The 25,855-nt window shown below is 46.9% G+C and overlaps 1 protein-coding gene across 2 annotated transcripts in view; it reads right to left on the bottom strand.

Annotated features, from left to right (window-relative positions):
* Window positions 1-21,229, bottom strand: part of Incenp (inner centromere protein) — a 28,862-nt gene extending 7,633 nt beyond the window's left edge. Inside the window, exons 1-13 of one of the 2 annotated variants that reach the window (XM_048457903.3) lie at window positions 21,068-21,229; window positions 16,023-16,173; window positions 15,513-15,626; window positions 13,925-14,679; window positions 8,764-8,815; window positions 7,619-7,688; window positions 7,426-7,498; window positions 6,733-6,784; window positions 6,206-6,320; window positions 6,000-6,134; window positions 1,097-1,206; window positions 904-1,024; window positions 425-544 (exon numbers count right to left, since the gene is read on the bottom strand). In XM_048457903.3, coding sequence (XP_048313860.3) covers window positions 425-544; window positions 904-1,024; window positions 1,097-1,206; window positions 6,000-6,134; window positions 6,206-6,320; window positions 6,733-6,784; window positions 7,426-7,498; window positions 7,619-7,688; window positions 8,764-8,815; window positions 13,925-14,679; window positions 15,513-15,626; window positions 16,023-16,162 — 1,857 coding nt within the window. In that variant the 5' untranslated portion in view covers window positions 16,163-16,173; window positions 21,068-21,229. Of the gene's footprint in view, window positions 1-424; window positions 545-903; window positions 1,025-1,096; window positions 1,207-5,999; window positions 6,135-6,205; window positions 6,321-6,732; window positions 6,785-7,425; window positions 7,499-7,618; window positions 7,689-8,763; window positions 8,816-13,924; window positions 14,680-15,512; window positions 15,627-16,022; window positions 16,174-17,434; window positions 17,454-21,067 lie in introns of those variants that run through there. The other variant, XM_085693598.2, reaches the window with a different exon arrangement.
* Between the last annotated feature and the right edge of the window lie 4,626 nt (window positions 21,230-25,855).

Here is a 25,855-nt window from a genome sequence, read left to right as displayed (position 1 = left end):
AGTAAGACTGCCAGTTCCCAGGAAGAGCCAGGCCTACTCGTCCAAGGCTAAAGGCCCAAGGACGGAGGGTAAATGCCACTGCTTGTAGGACTTTCAGCATATTCCAGGCATGTAGTACTTCATATACATTAGTGAAGTTTGCTCTCAACAACAACCATATCAGCAAGATTGCTGCTACTTGAGTAACCTGCTAAGAAACAGCAATTGTGAGGTGAAGCCTGATACCAGATGCATATATTTAATCCCCAAACTTTGGTGTTGAGAAAAAGTGTATGGAAAAAGTCACCACCACCCAACCCTCAAGTCAGCAAGTAGTCCAGCATGATCTACTCTGCAGGATGGTATGTCCAGCCAGGGTTCATGGCATGTCGGCAACAGAGTCTGTCTTACCCCACTTCTTCCCTGGCCCCACCTGTAATCGCACCTGTTGGAGCCACCTGAGCCTGCGTGCCTCCTCCTCCTGCTTCCGGCGTGCCTCTACTTCCTCCATTTTCTTGGCAGCTGCCTTCTTCTTGGCCTTCTCTGCCAACCGCTCCTCCTTAGCCTGCAGAATCCACTCACATTTGATCTCTGGAGCAGCCCCTCACTCAGAATGCAGAGTGGGACCTAGGGCTCTGTGATAGGCACCCCTATTCCACTACAAATCCTGCTTGCTGCTCAAGCCCAGGGAAAAGGTACAAAAAGTCATACCTGCCCAAGACTGCCCACTCACAAAGAGCTGTTGGAAAACTTAGGTCAGACTTCCAGCATTTTACTTGCCTCAGAAGAGACTCCAGAGCCCATATGACAGGAAGCAGGGGTACACAGGTCACCCAGTGGATGACCTGGGGAGGAGTCCAGTCCCACCCTTCAGTGCTTGGGCCCCAGCAGGCATCGCCCACCTGCCCATCAGCCCAGACTCACCCTCTCTGTCTTCTCATCAATCTGAGCAAACTTCTGTTCAATCTGTTTCTTCTTTTCCTCCTTTATCTGCTCCACCCGCTCACGGGCCTGCAGCACCTTGCGGAGGCGCTCTTCACGCTTCCTGTGGGCACAGCAGAGTTAAGGAGAGCCTGCCTAGGCTGGGGCAAGCTGGGCTGGAAGTGGGGACACTTACAGCTTCAGCTCCTCCAGTCGCCGTCGCTTTTCCTCCTCCATCTTCTGTCTGCGCACCTGCTCAGCCTCCTCCTTCCGCCGCAGGCTCTCCAGACGCTGGCGCTCCTTCTCCTGAGAGGGCAGGGTGGGTACTGGGATGTGAATGAGGACACCCACCAACCCTAAAGGTTGTCTGGCAGCGTGCATCAGTTCTCAGTCACACGGCAGCAGATGCTTCTCAGGAAGTGATGCCCCAGTGTACCCTGTGCCCACCCTAGGCAAGCACAGACATTCAGTTCTCCTTCCAGGTGGACCTGAATGCCTCTCAAAAACCAATCCCCAAATTAGATGTGTGTTGATTAGAATTATATAAACAGCTTTAAAAAAAAAAAAACTAAGAATGTAAAAAAAAAAGACTAAGAATGCAAAAAAGGACTAAGACTATAAAGAAAGGGAACTCAAAGTGTCTGCAGATGTTCTATGTAGGAGGGCAGGATGAAGAAGAGTTACTTATCAGCACTGTGACTTCCAGTGCATGCTAGGAGTAAATACATGCAGCACTCTTCAAAAATACAGTGCCATCTAGTGAGCTAGATCAAGGGTGCTATGTCTTTTTAGTTTCCAGACCTCATGTGATTTGCCTGTGTTAATAATTTTTAAAACAACCTTAAGAGCTAGCTAGCTGAAGAGATCAGTGCTGGCGTCACCTCCCAGGCACATCCAGAAAGTCATAGCCATATGCAACAGCAAGGGTGGGGAGGGACTCCAAACTCCCTGACCAAGGACCAGACTAGTGCTTTCCAGCACCCACAAGGTGACTCACAAGCATCTCTAACTCTAGTTCCAGAGAACCTGATGCCCTTTCTGGCCTTCCTGGGTATAAAGCATGCAAGTGGTACATGGTGCACAGACATCCATGCATATAAAATACCCATACATGTAAAAAATGTGTGTGTGTGTGTGTGTGTGTGTGATAAAAGGCACAGACTAATTTTTTTTAAAAAAAGCCAAATATGTGGTGTTTACAAAAAACTTACTTCAAATGCAACAATTTAGATAGGTTCAAAACCTTATCTGGAAGGACAGTGTCTAACTAGCAAGGGTGGTAGCATATGACTAAACACAAATCACATGACATCCTCCAAAAATATTCCTAGTGACGAAGAACAAGTGTGTGGCTGCTGAGATTAGAAGATGAAGAGGGTGTGGGTATGAAGAAGTGGCTAAGAACTTTCTGTGGGTAACGGACATGATCTATATCCCACGTTAAAAACTACATTAAAATTCATAGAAACATACCTTCCACCAAATTTCATACTGTGTGACTTTTTTTTAAATAAACAAAAAATATTTAAGAGAGAAATGGAAAGAAAGAGGAAGACTAGGAGCCACAGAAGCCAAGCTGGTTACAGAAGAGCCTGAAAAGCACCGATCCTTGGGGAATCATGGGAAGAAATGGGTGACTGTTAGTAGGCCCCGGTTCTCCAACCCCAGACTCAGGAAGAAAAATGGGAACCAGACATAGTAGCAAACACCTATAATCCCAGGGAGAAAATTCCCAGGGAGAAAAGGCAGGAAGATTAGGATCTAAAGGCCAACCTGGGCTACTTGAGACCATGTCTTAAACATACACACCCCAACTTTCTCTCCCACCATACTGTTGTACACACGTGCTCTCCTTGGGAAAAAAGCATGTCAGAAGCAAAGGCTAGGCGGTACCTAATATTCACCACCACCCTCTTTTCTTCCTTCTACAGACAATCAAACTCCAGCTTTCAACAAGGCTGAGACCCTGCCTTTCATTCTTAAGCTTGAGTGTTAAAATTTCCCAGCACCAGCTGGAGTATTTATTCTACTGCATTATTAGTAAATCAGGACTTTCAGAGTCTTTCTGCCATAGAATCATTTCTCCTCTGCCCAGACTTCAAATGAGCTTTGGTCACCTATGTTCCCAAAGCTACCCACAAGGCCCAAGCAAAATGGGAGGAAACTATAAGCTGGAGTAGCCCCTTATACCTGGAGGCTTCACCTGAACACTCTCCTTGCCATGTGTCCAAAACTACTTTATACCAAGCCCTGCACTCAATGTAGGGACACTCACTCTCCAAATAACAAAATCTCCTCAAGTACTCACTGCTTTCTTCATTTTGCGCTGAGAAAACTCAGGTGACCAAGGCCAAGAACTGTCCTAGTCTCTGGTATCACAGCTATACCCACCAGATGCCCTGTGCAGGGACTTGGATTTCCCAAAGCAGGAAAGAGCAACTTGGCCATGACCATGATTCCTGCAAGGCTCTAATATAGAGGAAGGGGAGAAAATGAATAGTCAACTGAAGAAAGAACAAGTCTTTCTTGTTTCTTTCTTCACTGTCAGGCACAAAAATAATTCCATGAAAGCCACACAACTGGCTAACTAGTATACTGGGAAACTTGCCGTCACCTTGACCAAGCAGAGAGAAGCCTCTGTTCAGGACAAACAAGCTCAGGACCCATGCCCAACTGCTGAGACCCTCCCACCTGCCAAGGCATCAGCTGAAGGCAGAACCCTCCAGGTGTCTTCACAACTCTTCTCAGGAACTCTAAGAACAAGGGGCTGCACCAAGGTGAGGAGTAAGCAGGTGTACCAGAGCTCAGCAACCCAGTGCATTCTATGTGACCTGAGCAACAAGCACCCCTTTTCCAACAAAATCCTGAGCAACTGCTGTGGCTACAGCTACACAAAACCCCTTTCAGAAAAAGCAGCACTCTTCTCCTCCCTAGCAATTCTGCTTGTAGTTTGTGGTCAAATGCACTCTAGAATCCATCAGAGAACTAGACGGAAATGAGCCAAACCAGTTTTAGACTGCACACATAATAAAACAGCCTAGGTCCTCAGCATGAATTTTTAGGAGGGCAAAAAAAAAAACCTTATTAACATCAGGTACCTATGTATTACTGGGCTTACATATTATTAAAATTAAGAGATGTACAACCCACACCTGCATAGGTCAGTTTCCAACTGTCAATCAAAAGTTTACCAGAGCAGAAAACCATCTACACCCTACTCCTAGCAACCAGCTCCCCTTTCTCCTGGACCTACTCGGCCTGTTCTTCCCTTGTAGTTTATCTACCCTGTACTTTCACTTTTAAATACTAGACCTCTGAGAAGGGCAAAAGCACCTGCCACCAAGACTGACAACCTTACTTTGATCCCAGAACCTACATGACAAAAAGAACAGACTCAAAAAACACTGTCCTCTGACTTCCTCTAACCTCCTTCCAAACATGTCCCATAGCATGTGCTTGCATGTACATGTACATGTACACGCACGCGCGCGCACACACACAGACACACACACACACTAGAATAAAATAATTTTAAAGAAAACCCCACATTATCTGTATGTGTGTGCATCTTCAATTCTTTAAACTGACACCAAAAAGCTAAGAAATAACTGGCCTGGTGTAGGAGGTTCTTCTGTCTATGTGTTGCTTTCATTGGTTAAATAAAGAAACTGCCTTAACCTTTTGATAGGGCAGAACCTAGGAAGACAGAACTGAATTCTGGGAGGAAGAAAGCAGAGTCAAAGAACTGCCATGGAGCAGACATGCTGAATCTTTCCCGGTAAGCCACAACCTCATGGTGATATACAGATTATTAAAAATGGGTTAAACCAAGATGTGAGAGTTAGCCAATAAGAGGCTGAAGTTAATGGCCAAGCAGTGTTTTAATTAATACAGTTTCTGTGTGATTATTTCGAGGGCAAGCAAGCCGGGCAGCCAGGACCAAAAGCAGGCCCTCTCTCTTACAACACAGCCACCAGGCACAGGGAACAGGACTGTGAGCTGCCCCTAAAGCTCTTGTTCACAGCAAGTGACCCAGCCCAGCGAGGCCCAGCTCTGAGGTGTCTGGAAAAAGAACAGCTTCTTTGGTCATGTTCCAGGTGCCAATGACAACAGTTACATTGTAACCTGCATAGCTGAAACCAGTCTCAGTTTATAGCTACCAATTTTACTCCATCACATATCCCATCAGGTCTACTGCTCAGGTCTATGACCAACGAATTTCAGTGGCTCTATGAACCAGAGACATGTCTGTCCTTTTTTCCAATCCTCAGGCCCCAGTGCTGGGGATGAGGAAGAAGATGGCTGTGGGAAGCACTTTTAGCTGTGGCCTGGATAAACACTGTAGGTCACACCCCACCCTTGTCCTCCCTGTAGCAGGGTAAGGGCAAAGGGAAATCTCTACAGTGGGAAGACGCAGAGTCCCAGAACAGTTGGATCCCACCAGCTACCCTGGTGACTCCAGTGCCCTCACATGCACATCTGTCTTCCTAGCACTCCCACTTGCCATGTTAGCATTTCCATGGGGACTGTCAGCTAGCTACACACTGAAATGGACATAATTAAGTCTAGGTGTAGCTCTGTTAAGGGGCAGGAAAACGCTTTACTTACAACAAAGCTGCACTGTGGAGAGGAAACAGAAAACATCAAGAGTTAATGCCAAGGGATGTCCTACAGGGCAGGCCACGCACCTATCTGTGGCAGTGGGTCTACTCAGGGCCTTTCACAACACGCTGCTACCTTATCCCACCCAGCTCTCCCTCCCAACAATCAAGGTGCCTTCACCTGTTCCTCCCAAGTCACTCCCACCACTGGTCTGTGGACATGATGGCCAGTATTAGGTCTGCTAAGCCAATCCTCCCACTTTCCAGCCTAGGGTTCACCAAGTGGTTGAGCCTCTGAGTCACAGTTCAGGGTCCATAAGGCCCAAACAGCACCATAGTATTGAGGCAAACCCTGGCCACAGAGGCCTTAACCGCCCTATGATCAGTGTCAAGCCTCCATATGACGAGGCCCACACACTACCTCCAGCAAACTAAGAGAGCCTTCAGCCACACTGCCCCAGTTCCAGCAAAGCACAGCCAAAGGACAGGCTCCCTTACCTTAGGGTCCACACGGAGGGGAGTGTTGCGTTTAATGAAGGACTTCATGACACTGCTGCGGGAAGCCAAAGTAGGGGTCATGAGCATCTGGTTCTTCTGCACTGTGTGCAAGAAGGTCCGGAGTGGCCGTACCACCTGCAGACCAGAGCCAGAGTCAGCAAAGAGCAGGTAGGGCAGACACCAAGTAAGGGCAAGAACCTGCTTACCTTGTTGGCTGGACAGGGTGGGGAAGGGGTTTTGTTCTGTGGGGGTTGCAGCTCCTCATCCTCCAGATGCTCCTCGTCCGGTTCACTCATTGCCTGCTTATAGCTGCGTTTCCTCCTGGCCCAGGACAGGACATATCATAAAGAGGACCTGAGAACCCACCTCACAGCCCTACTACATCCCATAAAGACCATCGTTTACAAACAAATCTGGGCTCAAGCCACAGAACTCTGGACTGGAAGAGACTGAAGACTGGCCATTTGCTGCCCTCTCAGAAAAATGTAGGTGGCCAGCCAAAGGTCACAGAGCCAGAAGCATGCAGAAGGACACAATAACCCATTCCTAAGCCAGCACCTACAGCATCAAGCTTCCTTCTCTGTTTAGTCAGAGAACTGAGTCATGATACCGGACAAGAAGTAGACTTCCTGGCAACATACCTACCCTCCCTACACAAGAACCCCAGCTTGGTTCAAGGCCTTCTGGAAGCCTCAGACCAGAGCTGTCGGCATACCCCTTCCCAGATGCAAACCTGGCACTCGGAGGTGGTTCTCTGTGTCCATCTGTTTGGTCAAGCTTGGCTTCTGTGGAGAGAGCAATTTCAGTGAGGTTGTATGGATGATGCCCGTGGAGTATACATGCCAATTTTAGGGAATTCAGCACCAGTTACAGGAGGAGCAAGTCCCCTCCTGGTAACCTGGGGAAGTACCCTTTACTCCAAAGTGTCTTTGCAGCAGTCCTGGGAGCTTTCAAGCTGGCACAACAACGATCCTTGACCCGTTCACAAAGAGGATGTTTTGTTCAAAACCTTAGAGCTGCCATTTCTTCACAGCAGGGAAATCACCCTCCACAGAGAAACAGGAGCCAGTCTCCAAGAAACTACTAGTAGCCTGGGAAGCCAGGCAGGGCTCCTGACCAACTCCCAAAGCCCACAAGTAACCCTACCCTTTTTGTACTAGAAAAGTTAGAAACCTGAATGCCAGGTAAACATTCAGACCCAGCCTGCAGTTCTTCAGGAATTCCCTGGAGTGGGCCTCATGACCTGGACGGGGTACCTTCACACCTTCACTCTGCGTCCTAACCACCCAGCTAAAGTTACTCATTGTGACACCCAGCAGCAGCTCCAGCCATAAGATTATGGCCTCTTCAGGTTTAATTTATCTTTGGTGTATCAGATCAGAAAATGGGGCTCTGTATCCCAAGAGACAGGGCCAGGCCAACTCACCTTGCTGCCCTTCAATGTCTGTTGCCTGGTCAGTGGCCACAAGTTTCGAGGTATAGTCACTGTTTTTGGAGACCTACAGGAAGAACCAAGACTTGAAGAAGCCCACGTGGATCCTGAGGCTCAGGATAGCTGTGGCATATAGATTCAGAACTGGAGAACTCAAGTCCTATCCGTCTCTGACCTGTAGCCTTACCTCTGGCTCCTCCTCAGAAGGAGGAGCTGCCTCCTCAGACTCAGCCTCCTTGGTGGACTCCTGCTCCAGGCTGAAAGCAAAGCAGGGCACTGTGAGAACTCTATGTCCAAGCTTTTTCTAATTCCTCAAGTTAGGATCAATATTAGATGACCAGTCCTGGACCACAAAGCAACAGTCTAGGCTAGATAAGAAGACAGCAGCCATCCCCAGTGGCTTCCTGAGTAGAAGTGATGTCAGTTTCTGAATCTTGTTTGATATCAACCTATCAGAGATCTCATTTGGGATGGAAACTTGCTCTGGTTTGGATCTTCACTGTCCCCAAAGACCTGTGTACTAAAGGCTTTGGTTCCAGTACAGAGCTACTAGGATACAGTGGACACTTTGACAGATGGGACCTAGCTGGAGGGTTTCAACTTAGTAGGGATCCTTTCCTCCCTTTCTCCTTGCAAATCCCAGCCATAAGATGAACAGCCTTGTTCTACCACTCTCCTGTACTCTCCAAAGCAGCAGGGCTGACTGGTCATGGAAGGAAGGCTCTACAACTGTGAGCTAACTGAACCATTTTCCTTTGCAAGCTGAATATCTTAGGCATTGTTCCAGTGATGCTGAGCATAGAAATACTTTACCCAGGTCTGTCTCAGTCTATGGGGCCCATCTCTTTTGGGGCCTGCTCACTACTCACCCGAGGGCCAGGTAAGTCAAAGGTATGCCCAGACTCCATTTCTTCATCCCAAGCACTGAACCTCTCTGCCCCAAAGTAAGGAAGGATTAGCTCAGGACAGCAGAGCACAACTCCTGAGAAGCCAGTGTCCTGGCTCCTAGTAATCTAGGTCTAATCCAGAGCAGAAGCACCCCTGAGCCCCAGACTACCCACTCCATCACACCTCATTTTAAATGTTGCTATACCTCATTTATAGCCATGAAACTCATGAGCCAGAGCTGACAAGTGATACTGACTGAATGTTGCCTAGAGACCTGACAGTCATATTGTTTGCTGCCTGGTTACAGAGGGACCAGGCTAAGGGAACATGGGGCTGTTAGTAGTGCCATGGATAAGGAGGGAAGGCTTAGCCTCAGTAAAAACTTCCACCCACCCCTCCATGTGCCCTGCCCACCCTTGTGGGAGGCCCTGGCATGGAACTTACCTAACTTTCTGAGGCACTTCAACATTCAGGAGCCTCTCTAGGTAACTGTGACCTGAAGGAAAAAATAATAGATGTCATCGGAAACCAGTCAGGAACCAGGCCAAGTAGTCCAGGAAGTTTTGACAAGGGCATGATCATTGCTCCTTTCATAGACACATAGACTATGCCCGAGTCTCACCCTTATTCATCCTACAACCTCAGTGTAGCTAGTAGCTTTATGTCACTTGCCAAGCAGGCATACCTCCTCCTCTTCACGAGGCTAGAAGTATCTTGGAAAGCGGGGTATCTGACATAACACTTGGCCCCAACAAACACAGTTTATTTTCTCAACAGATAGTCTCTCAAGAGATAGATAGTCATCAAGTGCTTACTACGTACTGGGTTCTGAGCCAGGGCTGAAGGCTCAAGGCAATGGTAAGAAAAATCGACAAGGCCACTGTCTGGTCTTCCTACCAGTATCAGACCATCTTAGATAGTAAACTAGGGTATATCCAACAACCAAATCAAGGATGCTGAAACCTAGATGGGGACACCTGAACTGAAGATCAAAGGGGAGGAAGCAGAGGAATAGGAAGGCAGAGGTTTTCAAAGCATATTCCCCAACTTCTGGAAATACTTGAGGCCCTTTGGGGACATCCACAGGTCTTAAATATTTTCACCACTGCACTAAAGTGTGACTTTTCCTCCTTACTATATTAGCATTAGCCCAAACAGCACCAAAGCAACAGAACCAAGGAGAAAATGCAGAAACAGCACCTATCAAGGCTTCAACACCAAACTCTCATCCTATCATGCACAGTAAAGCAATGCCCAGTTTCGGGAATGTCCTTGGAGAATCTGCATTAATTACAGGAATGATGATTCATACCTTTAATCCCAGCACTCAGAATGCTGGGACAGGGAATTGCCACAAGTTTAAAGCCAGCCTGAGCTTTATAGTAAATTCTAGGGTTATCTGGACTACAGAGTGAGATGGTGTCAATGATCTAGGAAGAAGGAAAAACACTCAGCAAGACCACAAAATGAAAATAGGGCTTTGGGGTCAGGGGGTTAGAAAAAGGCCAGCTCCTGGATCAGGGAAGTAAGACCAACACTAAAGAGACAAGGAACCTAGGCAGTGCCCAAGGCTGAAGAGAAACAGGGAAGACAGGTAACAAATTGGAGCAACAAACTGGCAGGGCTCAGAGAGAACAAAGCACCAACAAGAAGCAGGAATTTCTCCTTTCTGGGCTATGGAATCCAGGTTGGAGGCCAGAAGGAGGCAGCAACAAAATGAAACTGGCAGCTATAGGTGCTACCTTGAGGGGTCTATGGTCAGAAGATACGCTCCCCTCTGGTGTAGGAATTTACAGTCACTGTAGCTGGGTAGACATTAGAGTGAACAGCTGTTTTCTAGAAGACCTTTGACCTTGGAGAATCCTTGGGAAAAACAATGGGCTGTTTCCCACGATTTGTAGGTTTTCCTAAAGGGGCATTGTGACCATCCCATGACTTTGGTTACAAAGCACCTGAGGCACACCTGAGGCTCTTGTATTATTGTGTATTGCAAATGATATATAATAAAGGACTAGAGTCATGGGGACATGTGATGGTCTCCTTCAGTAAGACATGGAAATTAGATTAGAGACCTTAGCAAGAGGGAATACTTTATGTAACAATCAATAAATATGCCTTTGTACAGTTGTTCGGGGTTCAGTACATTGAAGAGGCTGGACCTTCCTGCTGACACATAGGCCCTAAAATTTCATCTTGGAGTTCCCTCTTTCTTCAACTGACATGTGCTACACAGTGCACCCAACACCCCTCCTCTGCCATTGCCCCTCTCTCCTAACTTCAAGTTCCTTGACTGGGGGTGGGGAGGGGGAGGTAAAAAGGCCAGAAAACACCTAAGTGAACACATAACTATTTCACAGCACAAAGACACCCCTGCATGCCAGAACAGGCCCAGGCAAAGGAAGTGGCCTGGCCTAAGGACTGAGGAGGAGCTACCCTCCAATTAAAAAAAGTAGCCATGAAGTCTGAATGACAAAGCTGGACTTTCTAGAAACCCCACAGCAGTGACCCTTGTTCCTGCCTGCCCAGTGATGTCAGAAAGCTTCCTTCTGGAGAATGCACACCAAATCAGGAGGAAAAGAGGCTTCAAGTCCTCTGAACTCCATCACTAGCTCCAGAGACTCCCAAAGCACCCTTTACTGTCAGGCTCGTTTTCATGCCTTCTTCCTTCCCCACTCCCCTGCTGCAAGTGTGTCAAAAACCGCCTTGGGGGAACCCAGGCGACATACCACCTGAGTTGCCTATCCAGTCACACCTCAAAGCCTGGCATCAGAAAAGCACCAGGAAGCCTCGGTCTTGCCCTTTCTCACCCTTTGAGTAACATCAGTACAGACATATCTCGGGATGTTGTGCTGTCCTGATTGTTGCTGCTAGTGCTGATGAATCTGAAGCTGGTATCTCCAAGAATAGGCAGGCACACCTGTGAGGATGCCCTTTTGGTTTACATACTGGGTGTGAAACAGCTAATTGTTGGTGCCAACAAAATGGATTCCATTAAGCCATCCCACAGCAAGAAGAGATATGAGGAAATTAAGGAAGTCAGTACATCAATTAAGAAAACTGGTTATAGGGTACTGAAGAAATGGCTCAGAGGTTAAGAGCGCTGACTGCTCTTGCAGAGGGCCTGACCTCACAGCCATCTGTAATGAGATCTGATGCCCTCTTCTGGCCAGCAAGCATACAGACAGACAGAACACTGTATACATAATAAGTGAAGGAAAGGAAGGAAGGAAGGAAGGAAGGAAGGAAGGAAGGAAGGAAGGAAGGAAGGAAGGAAGGAAACTGGTTACAACAGAAGCATTTGTACCAATTTCTGGTTGGAATGCTGACAACATACTGGGCCAGGTGTTAATATGCCTTGATCTAAAGGATTAAAAAGTCACCCATAAAGATGGCAGTGTCTTTGGAACCACACTGCTCTTTGGAACCACACTGCTAGAAGCTTTAAACTGTATCCTACCACCAACTCATCCAACTGGCAAGTCTTTGAAGTTGTCCCTCCACAATGTCTATAAAATGGTGGATTGAGATACATATATATTATAGAAGACTGAAATCAAGAAATCTTCAGATAAATCTTCAGAAAAGATTACAAAGATTATATTGAGTGAATTAAGCCCAACCCAGAAAGACAAACATCTCATGTATTCTCCTAATCCAAATCTTTAGATATGTGTATATAACCTAGAATAACTGCAGAAACTAGAAAGCTAAAAAGGGATGGGCAGGGGAGTAGAGAAGGGAATAGCAGGGTAAACATGATTTGAAAAGGGGAGATGGGAAAAAAACAGAAGTGGGGGCTTTAATTTAGAGAAAGTGGGCATGGTGGCACACACCTTTAATGCCAGCACTTGAGAGGAGAATTTGAGTTCAAGAACAGCCTGATCTACAGAACGAGTTCAGGACTACCTGGGCTACAGAGAAACCCTATCTCAAAAAAAGGGGGGCGGAGCAGGGGTATCTGAGATTCTCCCCAATTCCTCCTACCTTTCCCAGAACTCCAGGCTTACCTAGTCCTGTAGACCCTCCCCAGGACCAATTTCAAGCCTGTGACACCGGCCCCACTCCAAGCTACCTGACAATTCAAAACGGACAGTGTGTCAAAGCTCGTGCTGCACATGACCAGACTGTCTCTCCAGCTGCAGAGCCTAGAGCTGGGCCAGAGAGAACCTTCCGAGGGTGATGTCTTGGACCTACCTGAGCCCGACAAACCCAGGCCCTTAGCACCTGCCTTTCTGGATGAAATGCAAAGGGGCTCAATTACCATTTTCTGGACTTTACAATTTGTCTACCCCAGTTTCTTCTTCTATTAAAAGGTATAAACCCTGAGGAGCCAAAAGTGTTGTTGCACAGACAGATTTCTCCCATAAATCTTACAAAAGTCAGGTAGACTTACTTCCCATTTACTATAAAACCTGGCCTGCTCTCTGACCTGGGTCTTGCAGGAGTCTGATCTAGCCTCCTCCTCTATTTTTTACAAGGTGCCTAAAAATCTCCAGCTATATTTGCTTTAGTAGCAAGAAGCTCCAGGCAACCCATCATTTACTGCTTGGTATCTCCAGGTCTTGGTCCAAGCTGTTTCCTTGGCAAGATAACTAGTGCTACATTTTCCTCACCCGGCCAGAGCACAACCATCCTTCAAAATCTTACCACAAGTCCCCATCCACTCAGACAGCCAACCCCAACTCTCAGGACTGCCTACTCTTCTCTATGGCTCCATAAGATCTATTCCCATCAGGGCACTGACCCCCTGGGCTTAGATCTGACCATAATGAAAGTGGCTACTGGGTACCAGCCCACATGTTCTATGTGGCACATCTCCACAGCAGTTTCACCATTAGGAGTTACATACACGGATAGTCCATCACTGCAAAATAGCAACGAGGGATATACTGACTCTGGGAAAAAGACCATAGAATACTGGAGCTAATATTCTAGGCCTATTTCCTCACCTATAAACAATGATGAACTACATTCGTCACCCAGTAGTGGCAACCACTAGCTACATGTGGCCATTTAAATCTAAATCGAAGAAAGTACAATGAAAATTATATCTTAGGCCAGTGAGATGACTCAGAAGTAAAGGCACTTGTTGCCAAGCCTGTCAACCTGAGTTCAGTCATCAGGCAGGACCAACACAGTGGAAGGAGAGAACTGATTCCTACAAGCTATCCTCTGACTTCCACATACATACACCATGGCAAGTGTGTGCACGTGCACACACATACTAATAAAAAGAAAAACAAACAAACAAAAACTTAAAATCCAACTTCTTGGTGGTACACACTTACAATTCTAACACTGGAGATAGAGGTAGAACTTTGAATCCAAACCTAGCAAGAGCCTATCTCAAAAAAAAAAAAAAAAACAACCAAGGGCTAGGGAATACTGTTCAGTAATAGAGTAATAGAGAACTTGCCTCACTCATGAGACATAAAATCAACTTCTCCATCAGACTAGACACATTTTCAACAGTCAGGCATGACTAGCTATGGATCCATGCAGATTCATGTAAGAAACATCTCTGAAGGGTTAATGGAAAGTCCTCTCAGAAACACCCCAGCTGAGCCCCCACTGCACCATCACCCCACTCTTGCCCCACACTCACAGATGATGCGAGCAGAGGCCTCTGGCTCCTTGTCAGCCACCTTGGCAAGCCGGCTTGACCGACGAGTAGCATTTTCTTTTTCTGCCACCAAACAGTACTTTTTGGATAGTGGTACTTGGGAATCTTGGGAAATCAGGCTTTGCCTCACTGACCGAGCATTCCCAAGAGGGTTCTTGGCTGTAGTGGGCAAGATGTTGTTTGGCAGGAGAGGAGAAAGCACCCTCTCCTTCCGAGGAGAGTCTGGAGAGCCAGGAGAGTCCTGCAGGCCCCGAGAGGCCCGAGCAATCTTGAGTTTGGAAGCGGAGCGTCCTGCTTCAACCCCTCTGTTCTTGGAACTCTGGGGTGTAGCCTTAAGGGAGCTCACTATGACGGATTCCAGCTTCCCAGACTCCACCTTCTTGGGTGTTGATTCCTCCTCTGACGTCAGGATGTCTTGGGAAGCTGGCGGTGTGGCTGGAGCTTGAACTGAAGATGGAGGATGGCCACCTTTGAGCTGAATGAGGTGCAGCTCTGCACTCCGTTGCTCTCTGGAGCTTACCTCCACCACAGCTTTCTTCATCACTAGGGGAGAAAGTCCAGCAGTGGGAGAGGAAGCAACTGATGCCACAGAGGCGGCTGCTGCTGCTGCTGCTGCTGCAGCCCGAGTTATTCGCCGCAACACAGGAGAGCCATTTTCCCCAACACTAGTAGTTGCCTTCTCCACCTTGTCCTTGCTGCGGAGGCGCTGGCTGTTCCGAGACTTTCTGCGGGATAACCTGTTGTGGCAGCAGAACAGAGGCTGAGATAGGGCAGGGGCTCCCCCAAAATAAAATTCAAGTACAATCTCCCTAGCAGGCACTAGTTTCAATGAAATATGAACAAAGGGTCTGAAGGCAAAACAGGTCCCAATGCAGACTCTACCACCATCAGCCATGAGAGCCCAGTTGTTCCTCTCTGATCCTCAGCCTCCCCAACTGTAAATGGATGACAATGAGTTCCATTACTCACAGAACTGCTGGGAAGATTAAATTCACACAAACTTCTCGACTGTGATCACACTGTGCTAAGCACCTTCTACAGACTTCACTCATGCCCTCAATCTGCAAGACTGAGATAATGGCCCTGGGAAGCAGGCTCCAATATCCCACTTTGGAAGATGAGAAAACAGAGAGACAGAAATCCATTCCAAGGACATACAGCTGCTGAGGCATGAGACTGTGGCTGACACAAATACCAAAGCTGCCTTGGATTAGAATGACCAGTATCTTTACCTGAGTACTGCAGTCACCACCATTTCTGCAAGGAACAGCCCAACAGAGGAGTTGGGAACCAACAACCTGGGCCACGCCTCTGGTGCCTCTCCCCTCCACCAAAACTCAAATCAATCTCCACCCCACCTTTGCCACCAATGCACAGAAATTCACACCTGTACTCTCAACTGGGCTAACACTGCATTTTACCCATGGCATCTCAACTGTGTCGGCATGCGGTACCAACTACCACTGCCTTCCGGCTGCTGTTTCTATCAGCACGTTCAGGAGCAGACTCTGCCAGAGGGCACCAAGTCTCCAGAGACCACCTCCAGTGCAACCTCCCCAGCCTTTCCTACCTTTTCCTCATAGGATCTCTGTTTTCATCCTGAAAGTTAGACACCCTTCTCTTCCTCCGACGGTTCTTCTGAGAGGGAGTTTTGGGCATCAGCTCCGGCTCATTGTTGAATTCTCTGTTAAGTACAAGAAGAGTGATCTTGAGGCTCCCTGGGAACAGCTGAGCTGCCCTTTCTCTCACTGGACAACATTCCACCCCATTCATGGCAATGACAAGTCAAGCTAGAGAGACCATCACCAGGAAAGCTCTCCAAAGCTATGTGAACTCACCAACTGGACACTCAGAGCTTCCTCCTGGTCACTGACAGGCAAGCAAGTTCCAAGACAAGTTACCACAGGCCACCCACTCAAGAGACACAGCTAACTACAGTGACCCAGGAGAAGGGCTCAATCTCTTCTCCCCCGCCCACTGCACTAGGGTGGTCCCAGCACATGAGGCACTTAGGAAGAAACCCTGCCAGGCTATTTGTCTGACCTATCAGGACACCCACACCAGCATGTCCCGCCTTTACCTGATGAACATGCGCTCAGCCTCCTCCTTAATCTCCTTGAGCCACATCAAGTCCTTATTGTCCACATTGCAGACAAAGTCCAGGAGTTTCTGGTCACATAGTTCCAACAGGTGAATGGGCCCTGGGGCTCTAGTCCCCATGGTGGCACTGTCTGGTGAGGGTAGGGACAAAAAGCATAAGGATTCAAGGCTAGGATAGGACCTTTTCTAGGGAAAGTCTATCAGACCCCAAAATCACACACAATACCCTGTGCCGAAACCTATGCATCTCCCAATACAGAGCCTCTTGCCGTTGCAGAATTCCAAACGCCAACCCAATGACTGCATCTCACAAAAAGAAGTGATATTACCCACTCTCTTGACAACACAAACACAGAGCATGACTGTCTCTACACACCCACCGTTTAATTCTGATATAAACTTTACAAAAAGTCATTTGGGGGCTTAATATGACTTTTCTGGATCAGGGATATGGCTGTGGAGAGAGGAATAATCCTGAGACCCAATTGAAAGGAGAGAAATAACTCCTATAAAATGCCCTCTGGCCTCTACATAAGCTATGCCACATCTGCACGGTTGTATAACAGTGTCCTCCCAGATTGAACCATTCCATCTGCAAGGAAGCTCCTTAAACAGGAAGGTCAACAACTCAAAATAGCTCCAGGAAGTGCCTGAAACTGATCTAATTCACTAGAATTCTCCCTGCCAGAGTAAGCAGCAAAAGTTGAGGGTCCTTCTCAGACAAGCAGAGTTGAGCTGCAAAGAAGACCCTAAGAGGAGCCCAGATGCCTAGAAGATTCTCAAGACAAGCTGAGCGGCAAGAAGCAGAAACCAGCTGAGCTTCCTGGATGAGGTTTATAGACTGACTAAGTCACTTGGAAGGACACTGCATCACCTGTTGAACTGGCTGCAATCTGTGCAGTGTAGTGTACTACAGGTGTCCCAGATTTTGTGATCTGCCGATGCTGGGGTGGGCCTTGGTGATGAGGCTGTCTTTGAGTCATTTTTGCTCCTGTAAGTAACCCCAATAAAACTCACTGGTTCACCAAGTTAAACTTTGGTGGTATCTGTACTTTGGTCTGCTGTAAGTTCTCTATCTAGTATTAAGTAGACCCTGAGGTGTTTGTTGCATGTCCCCAGGTAAAGTTTTGTAACACAACATGCATGCATACATACATACATACACAATACAAATAAACACGTAAATGGACAGTAGAGCTGAGAATGATGGTGCATGCTAAGAAATGAGGAGTCCACAGACACACGCCCTCAAAGAAACCCCACAAGCCCCTCCCTAGATTTAAAATGCCCTATAAATGGATGAGAGAGTAGGGTGAGTAAGCAATGTATTGTTTTCAGGAAAATCTGTCTATAAATATCAGGCAAAAGATGATGAAATGCCAATTTTCTTACTTTCTTAAAAAACTGGGTGTTTCAGGGGCTGGATGGATGGCTCAGAGGTTAAGAGCATTGCCTGCTCTTCCAAAGGTCCTGAGTTCAATTCCCAGCAACCATATAGTGGCTCACAACCATCTGTAATGGGGTCTGGTGCCCTCTTCTGGCCTGCAGGCATACACACAGACAGAATATTGTATACATAATAAATAAATATTTTTTTAAAAAAACTGGGTGGGGCTAGAGAGATGGCTCAGAGGTTAAGAGCATTGCCTGCTCTTCCGAAGGTCCTGAGTTCAGTTCCCAGCAACCACATGGTGACTCACAACCATCTGAAATGAGGCCTGGTGCCCTCTTCTGAACTGAAGAAAAAATACTGTATACATAATAAGCAAATAAATAAATTTAAAAAAAAATTTTTTTTAAAAAAACTGGGTGTTTGGATATCTGCCTTATGATCTGGTTATAAAATCATAGCAAAAGTCCTACACTAAGTGGAAGTATTCTGTTACTGTCATAGCAGGGCCTTAATAAATACCCCAAGCAGTAAATACATAATAAATACCCCAAGTGGTAAACACATAAAAAGACAAAATAATGGATGACAGCCATAATCTACAGCACATCAGATTTCACCTTACACAGGGACACTGAGCCACCACTCTTACACTTCCTTTTAGGATAATATGTAACTTTTTTCTTTTTTAAATTTTATTTAATTAACATTTTCATTTATTTTACATGCCAACAACAGTTTCCCCTCCTTCATCTCCTCCTCTGACTCCATTCAGAAAGGGTCTGTCCTATCATGAGCTTGAACAAAGCATGGCACTTCAAGTTGAGGTAGGAATGAGCTTTCCCCCTGCATAAAGGTTGGGCAAAGTAATCCAGCACGGGTAACAGGTTCCCAAAAGCCAGCTAATCTTAAGGCTAGGAGCCTTACAAACAGACCAAGCTACACAACTGTCACACACATGCAGAAGGCCCACATCAGTCCCATGCAAGCTCCCTCACTGCTGATCCAGGCTCTATGAGCTAAGGTCAGCTGTCTCTGTGGGCCCTCTTCGTCCGCCCCCTCCTCCCACTTGTACAGTCCCTTCTCCTTTCTCGGGAGTCCCCGCAGTGCTTGGCTGTAGATCTCGGCATCTGCTTCCATCAGTTACTGGGTAAAGGCTCTCGGATGACAATTAGGAAGAGACATCTTGATGGGAAGGGTGCGTTTTGGGGTTAGGGAGAAACCCGGTGCCAGGGAAATTCCCAGGAATCCACAGGAATGACCCCAGCTAAGATGCCTAGCAATAGTGGAAGAGGTGAATGAACTAGCCTTCTCCTTAATCAGATTGGTGACTACCAACTTACACTTTGAAAAGCAGGAACCACACATGTACACCTCAGTCTCTTGCCTACAAAGGTCACAGAAGGAAAAGCTAGATTACTGATCCCCCATCCTTCTGGAATTTGACGCCACAGGTATGCTGTAGCATTAAAACACTCTAGGGTTTTCCTTTAAAGTTCTTCGGTTTGATTTGTGGGGCACACTATCCCTTTGTCCTTCAAACAAGTTCTGCCTTCTAGGAACTCTGTCTCCTGTTTTGTATAGCTTCTTCACTTAGCTCTCAGATCCTCAGCGAGGCCAGACCTCCAACCCAAACCAAGATCTCACACACAGAGTTATGTGTTATGTGCACAGCAAATGAGTGCTTGTTCGTTTGCTACTTTTGCTCTCTCTACCTACTAATCATTGCTCCCTGAGAGCAAGCAGTTAAGGTCTTGTTCATCAACAAAATGTGTAGCCCTCCAGATGCCTGGCACTTGAGGAATGAATTCATCCATCCATCAACTAATACTGAAGCTTTCCTTACCATCACCATCACACACAGGGACACTCAGTGAGTAACTCACTGGGTACAGGTTAGGACAGGCCAATACACACCCAAAGACCCTGAGCTAACTGCCAAGAGCAGCACTAAATGGAGCAAACACAGGAGCACTGTGGCTTTAGAAAAAACTGTGCAGTCAGCTAATCACAAATATGGCCTTTCCACTACCACCCCAGTCTCCCCATCCCTCTACACTAGACCTGCCGGGCAAAGCCCAAGACTTCAGTTCAAGGTCAGCAAAGAGAACACTGTTCAAGGACACCAAAGATTTTTGCAAGGGAGCTACAGAAAGCAACAAGTGGGTAACTTTACAAAGCATCTGTTCAAACTGCCAACATGAGTGAGAACGTCTTTCAACCAACTCCAAAACCACACTTCCTCCATGAGGAAATGTGCCTTCTAGCAGGCCCTCACTGCAAGTTAGAAGAGGTGACCCTGAGAAAGCAGGTGTGTAACAAGAATCCGACTCCTGGGAAACTTCACCCTAAGCCCATAAAAGAACCAGAGCATCCAAATCCAGTCAAGGGAGAAGGGAGATCACTTCCTTTCCATAAATACTTCTTTCTTGCCATTCACCAGATTAGCACCTCCACTGCATTCTCTCCTTAGGGTGCAGGAAGTGAACTAAGCACCTCTCCCCACGCATCTGCACGCACGAAGATTGATCACTATAGTTGCTCTCTCATTCAGAGTCCTACTTCGGGCCAGGGACCCTCTCATTTCCTTCTTGCCACATATTTCAGGATACCCACGCACATAGAAGGTGACAAGAAGTCTAAGTCAAAGTCACCAAGTAAATCAGGAGGCGGAGCATGGATTTAAACTGCTCTTGACCACTAGCTACAGGCCTCCTGGACACTACCTACAAGTTCAGAACGGCACAAACCTGCCCCTGGGCAGCAGGAGGCTGGACGGAACTGCACTGCAGACAAGAGACTACGCTTGCGGGAATGACAAAAAGGCAGGTTCAGTTTCCGGACCTGGTGTAATGGTCTATCCTGTCTCTTAATTTAAGAGACAAGCCACGCCCACTCCCTCCCATGTTAGCTGAGGCAGGCTGATTTTCAGCTTCCAGCCTGAGTGCCTTCTGGGGGCACTTTCTGTCTCCCTCTGGGAGGCAGCTTCCGTCTGTCTCTTCTGTCACCCACTTCTCTCTCTCTCCCTCTCTGAATTTCTCCTCTTTTCCCTTCCCCTCCATAACCAACCTAATAAATATCCAACCTCACTCTACATGGAGTGCCCATCTGTCCGTCTCTGGCCGCCGGGGACCAGCCACCTTCGGAGACCTGCGGCGTGGTCTCGTGCATCGTGCCTGCCTGGGACTGGCTACTCTCGGGACCCGCTGTCCCCTGCCTGCCACCACTTGGAGACCTGCAGCGTTTCTGCTGCCTGCCGCCCCCTGGGATCCTGCAGCATTTGTATTAATTACACGTGGGACAGTTTTAAAATGCTACTCAGCTGGGGTGCAGGAAGCTCAGCAGTCGTTACGGTACGGAGACTTGGGTCCGGATCCACACAGCGGCCCAGGCTGTGTACTATGTGTTAGGCCCCGCGTGGGGGAGGGGATTGGTCCTTCTCAGATCCCAGGGCCCAGGTGCACCGGAGTGGAGGTTAGCTCCAAGCCCAGCACCATTGGAAAGTGACCCCCACATCACAGGCAACAAGGGGCGAGGGTGAGGGGTCAAGCCTCTGGCCCGGCCTGGGCAAAGAAGCGGACAGGACCGGATGCCGACCACCGCGGCCCCGCCACCGGCCTCCTGCACTCACTCACCCGGCGTCTGCGCGTCTGCCCCGACCACTACGATTCCAGGCCGCGGCCTCCGCAGAAGAAACTCCCCGCCAAGCCCAACCCGCTAGGCGCCGGGGCTCAGGGCTCGCCACAGGCAAGCACCAACGGAGCAGCGAGCGCGGGCGAATCTACGATTTTCAAAACTGTGGCTCAGCCAATTCCCCCTAAGTTTGTCAGGGCGGTTACAAAATTGCAAACCAATCATGTAACAGGACACAGGACTCCGGTAATCTATTGGCTGTCAGTGCTGTCAATCTGTGGGAAAAGACCATAGACGCTTTTAACACGCCCCAACTTCCGGGAGCCGCGGCACGCAAAGCAATGAGGAAGTGATTGCTCGTTCTGGGACGGGAATGTAGCTCGGAACTACAAGTCCCAGCTTGCATTGCGAAGACGGGCTTCGTTATGGGAGGACTCAGACTTATCTTCGGGCTATCCACTTCGCTGGTCACAGGTTCAAAATTCTTGTGCTTTCAGAATGGCAGCTTTGTGACCTCTGCTATTTTTGAGAAGTAAAAAGGAAATTAAAAAGAAACACATTGCAAATCTCACAGTGTTTCCTTAGAGTCGCGATTGTCACCCGGAAGTATTTGCTAAGTACCCTACAGATTGAACAGCCACACACAACAGAGAATTCTCTGGCCACAGACATTAATAAAGTATTAGTTGAGGGTTGCCACCACCTGTGAAAGAAAAAGCTTCAGTCTCCAAAATACCTACACCTCCACCCTCTTTATCGAATCATTCGCAGTATCCAAAAGGTGGGAGAAACTGAAAGTTCATGAACAGATGAAGAAGGGTTTTGTTTTTTTGAAATTGTTTTTCCTTTTATTGAAAATATCTTTTTTTCTCACATAATATATCCCGATTACAATTTCCCCACTCTCTACTCCTTTCAGTTCCTCCCAACCTCCCCTCCCATCCAGATTCACTCCCTTTCTGTCTCTCTTTAGAAAGCAGACAGGCAGGCTGAGGAGATGACTCAAAAGTTAAGAGCACTGGCTGGTCTTTCAGAGATTCTGAGTTCAACTCCCAGCAACCACATGGGGACTCACAACCATCTATAATGAGATCTGGTGTCCTCTTCTGGGCTGCATGCTGCAGAACGCTGTATATATAATAAATAAAGAAGAAAAAACAAACAGGCTTCTAAGAGATAATAATAAAGTAAGACATAATAAAATATAGTATAAAAAACGCAAAGTCTAACACATTGAAATTGGACAAAACAACAAATAAAAAAGCTCAAGAGAAGGCACAAGAATCAGAGACCCACTTGTTTGCACACTCAGAAATCCCATAAAAATACTAAACTGGAGGCTGGAGAGATAACTCAGTGGTTAAGAGCACTGACTACTCTTCCAAAGGTTCTGAGTTCAGTTCCCAGCAACTCACAACCATCTGTATTGAGATCTGTTACCCTCTTCTGCCCTGCAGGCATACATGCAGGCAGAACACTGTATAAATAAATAAACAAATCTTTTAAAAGAATAGTAAAGCCATAACATGTACACAAAGGACCTGATGCAGATTTGTGCAAGCCCTGTGTTTGCTGCCTCATATGAGCTCATATGAGTGTTGATCCCGTTGATTTAATGAGCTGTGCTTTCTTGGTGTCCTCCATTCTCTCTGGCTCCTCTTACACAGGGTTCCCTGAGCCCTGAGGGGAGGGACTTGATGGAGACATCCCACTTATAGCTGAATATTACAAGGTCTCTCACTCTAGATAATGTCTGACTGTGGATCTCTGTATTTGTTTCTGTCTGTTGCAGGAAGAAGCTTCTCTGATGACGGCTGAGCAAGGAACTGATCTGTGAGTGTTGTGCCCAGATTATGACCCCCATAGAGAGACCACCAGAGAGGCCCAGATTATAATAAGCAAGGTGTAATTAGCATAATACAAACATGTTTGGAACCCCTGTTTCCAAACCCATTGCAGTGAGGTAGAGAGGAGTTGAATCTCCTCTGTGGGGTAAGCATTTAAAGGTGTAATTACAAAGAGGCTTTTTGGAGCTGCTTTTGTCATTGGTGCAAGGTCTTTTGCTCTCTCCCATCCTGCTTTTTTATCACCAGGTGGCTGGCTAGGTGGGCTGAGCTAAGTGACCTTGTGCTCAGAATCTCCCGGGTAGGAGAGGGGAAGGCCACTATCTTCCTGGGAAAACATTCTGCTAGGAAATTTCTTCTCGCCCCTTTGAGAATAAGGGGTGAGGGTCCCACATGAGTACAACAGAATGTCATTAGAAATCACTTTATTGATATGTTCCTTTACTAGACCAGTAATATTTGACTTAATCCTAGGTCCCTGGGTTATCTAGTCACAGATTCATGGTCGCCACGGTTGTGTCAGGTGTGGGTTTCTTCTTGTAGCACAGGCCTTAAGTCAAATTAGCTAATGGTTGGTTACTCCTAAACTTTGTTCCTCCATTGCCCCAGCATATCTTGCAGGCAGGATCCCACTGTTGATCAAAGGGTTTTGTTAATCCCACCAAACAAGAGTAAAGACCATTACCCAAATCCTTTTAGTCAAGTTAAACAAGTTTTATTTTCTGTCAGACAAGGCTATTTCTCTAAAACAGGGCTTGAAAGAACAGTATCAAACACAGGAGAATGTGGGATTTATATAGCTCAAGAACTGCAAGACTAGGAGGTTTTCAAAGGTTGAGGGATTTCTAGAGGGTCTTACCAGAGTGGAGATCAGGGTACACAGTGTGGAACATGTCATGTTCCAGGAATGAGGTCAAACCCAAGTTTTACAGAAAACAGGAATGGCCTTATTTTGATCTTATAACAAAATGACTTCTAATCTTTGGGAAGAGGGGGAGGTTGTTGTGGGATATTTGTACATGGTGTGAAGATGTATTGCTGTGATTGGTTTAATAAAGAGCTGAATGGTCAATAGGTAGGCAGGGAGAGCAGGACACACAGTACAGAGATGAGGTAACAAGTCATGAGGCAGAAGGTAGATTAAAAACTATGTTAATTAAGTTATAAGGGTTAGTTGAAAACAAATCTAAGCTAAAGGCCAAGTTTTCATAATTAATAATAAATCTCTGTCATTATTTGTGGGCTGGTGGTCTCAATGAGAAAATACTACTACTGGGGGTCTCTGAGACAGGGTTTCTCCATGCATCCTTGGCTGTCCTGGATCTTGCTCTGTAGATCAGAACTCAGAGATCTTCCTGCCTTTGCCTCCCACGTGCTGGGATTAAAGGTGTACATCTCCAGTACCCAGTTAAGATGGCCTCTAATCTTAAAATGGAATCAGTCTGGTCCATCAGTTTGTGGCTGGGCTGGTGTTTATGTTTCTTTTGGTAGTGTGCAGAGTATCTTCCTGTACCAAAGATGCTAGGATATATGGGTGAAGGCTCTATGTAGGCACCAGCTTCTACTTCTCAACTTCACCGTGTTCAGTGAGTTTTGTAAGTGTTGTCATCAGCAATGCAGCCTTCAGTTTGTCGAGATCAATCTATAGTCTTGGCAACAGACTTAATTGTTTGGGGATTCCTGTGGGGCCCCTTTGGCCAACAAATCAATTAGATTTAACCCAATCCCAGTACTAGAAGCTTCATTTGGTGACAGGAGATGGCCCACTGGGGCTCTGTCACCTCCATTATTTGGCAATTTCATTTAGCTTGCCTTCACATATAGATCTGTTTTAGGAAGCTTCTACTGTACTAGGTTTCTGTACTACTCCTCAAATGACCCTTAGTTTTAGCTGTCTCTTTCTGTATTTCCTCTCTTGCCCCCTTTGCTCCTCCTTCTTCTCATTTGATGTTCCTGTTCCAGCCCCCATCTATCCATAACCATTCTATTCTCTTTCCTAACAATATCTATCTGTCCCACCTAGTCCCTTGTAACATGAGGGGCCAGCTTGTTGGGGTATCTGTTCCTACCCGGTACCCCACAGCTGGCAAGTCCCAGAGAAAATCAATCACACAGAGATCTCTCTAAGTTATAAAGCTGATTGGCCCATTAGGTCAGGCTACTTATTAGTTCTTATGACTTATCTTCACCCATTATTCTGATCTATGTTAGCCATATGGCTTGGTACCTTTTTCAGCTGTCAGCTTACATGTTGCCTCTTCGGTGGTCTGCGCAGGAGTGATAGAGGAACCTCCCTGCTTCCCAGAATTCTCCTGTTCTCATTGCATCACCTCTACTTCCTGTCTGGTTTTCCCGCCTATACTGCCTGCCTGGCCAATCAGTGTTTTATTAAAATATGATTGACAGAATACAGACAATTCTCCCACATCAGTCCCTTATGAGTAAAAATGAGGACACAACTGTAAGAAGGCCCCAGATCTTAATAGGACCCCATATCTTAGCACAACTGACTACATGATAGAAGTGCCATTTGGGCTGTAAAACTCAATACATAGCACAACCTGCCAAAAATAAAACAATGGCCTAATACATCAAAGTTCATAGCTCTGGGAAAGACTAAATGTACTAACTTGGCATTTTAGCTACTACAGTTCTGCTTCTGGATAACTGTCCTAGTTACCTGAAGTCTGTTAGCCCAAAACATGGTTTTTGTGTTTAAAGCTCACCCTGAGAAAGGCTCAGGGCTATGCTGAAATCCTGAACACACAGTGTGATCAGTAGCTAGCTAATAAAGATATTCTATTGGTTTAAGCCTACATGCAAGCAGGGTTTTTCTAGGAATCTAGGCCAAGGGAAGCAAAACTCAGGGGCTAGAGGGGTTTAGCATGGAGGACAGGGGTGAGAAATGCCGAGAGGAACCAGGACTCTGGTACCAAGTGCTTGCTA

This window comes from Myodes glareolus, chromosome 7, assembly GCF_982192425.1.
Source record: "Myodes glareolus chromosome 7, mMyoGla1.1, whole genome shotgun sequence".
Classification (NCBI taxonomy): Eukaryota; Metazoa; Chordata; class Mammalia; order Rodentia; family Cricetidae; genus Myodes; species Myodes glareolus.
Note: the sequence above shows the minus strand (reverse complement) of the source record. Positions and strands in the feature narration are given on the sequence as shown.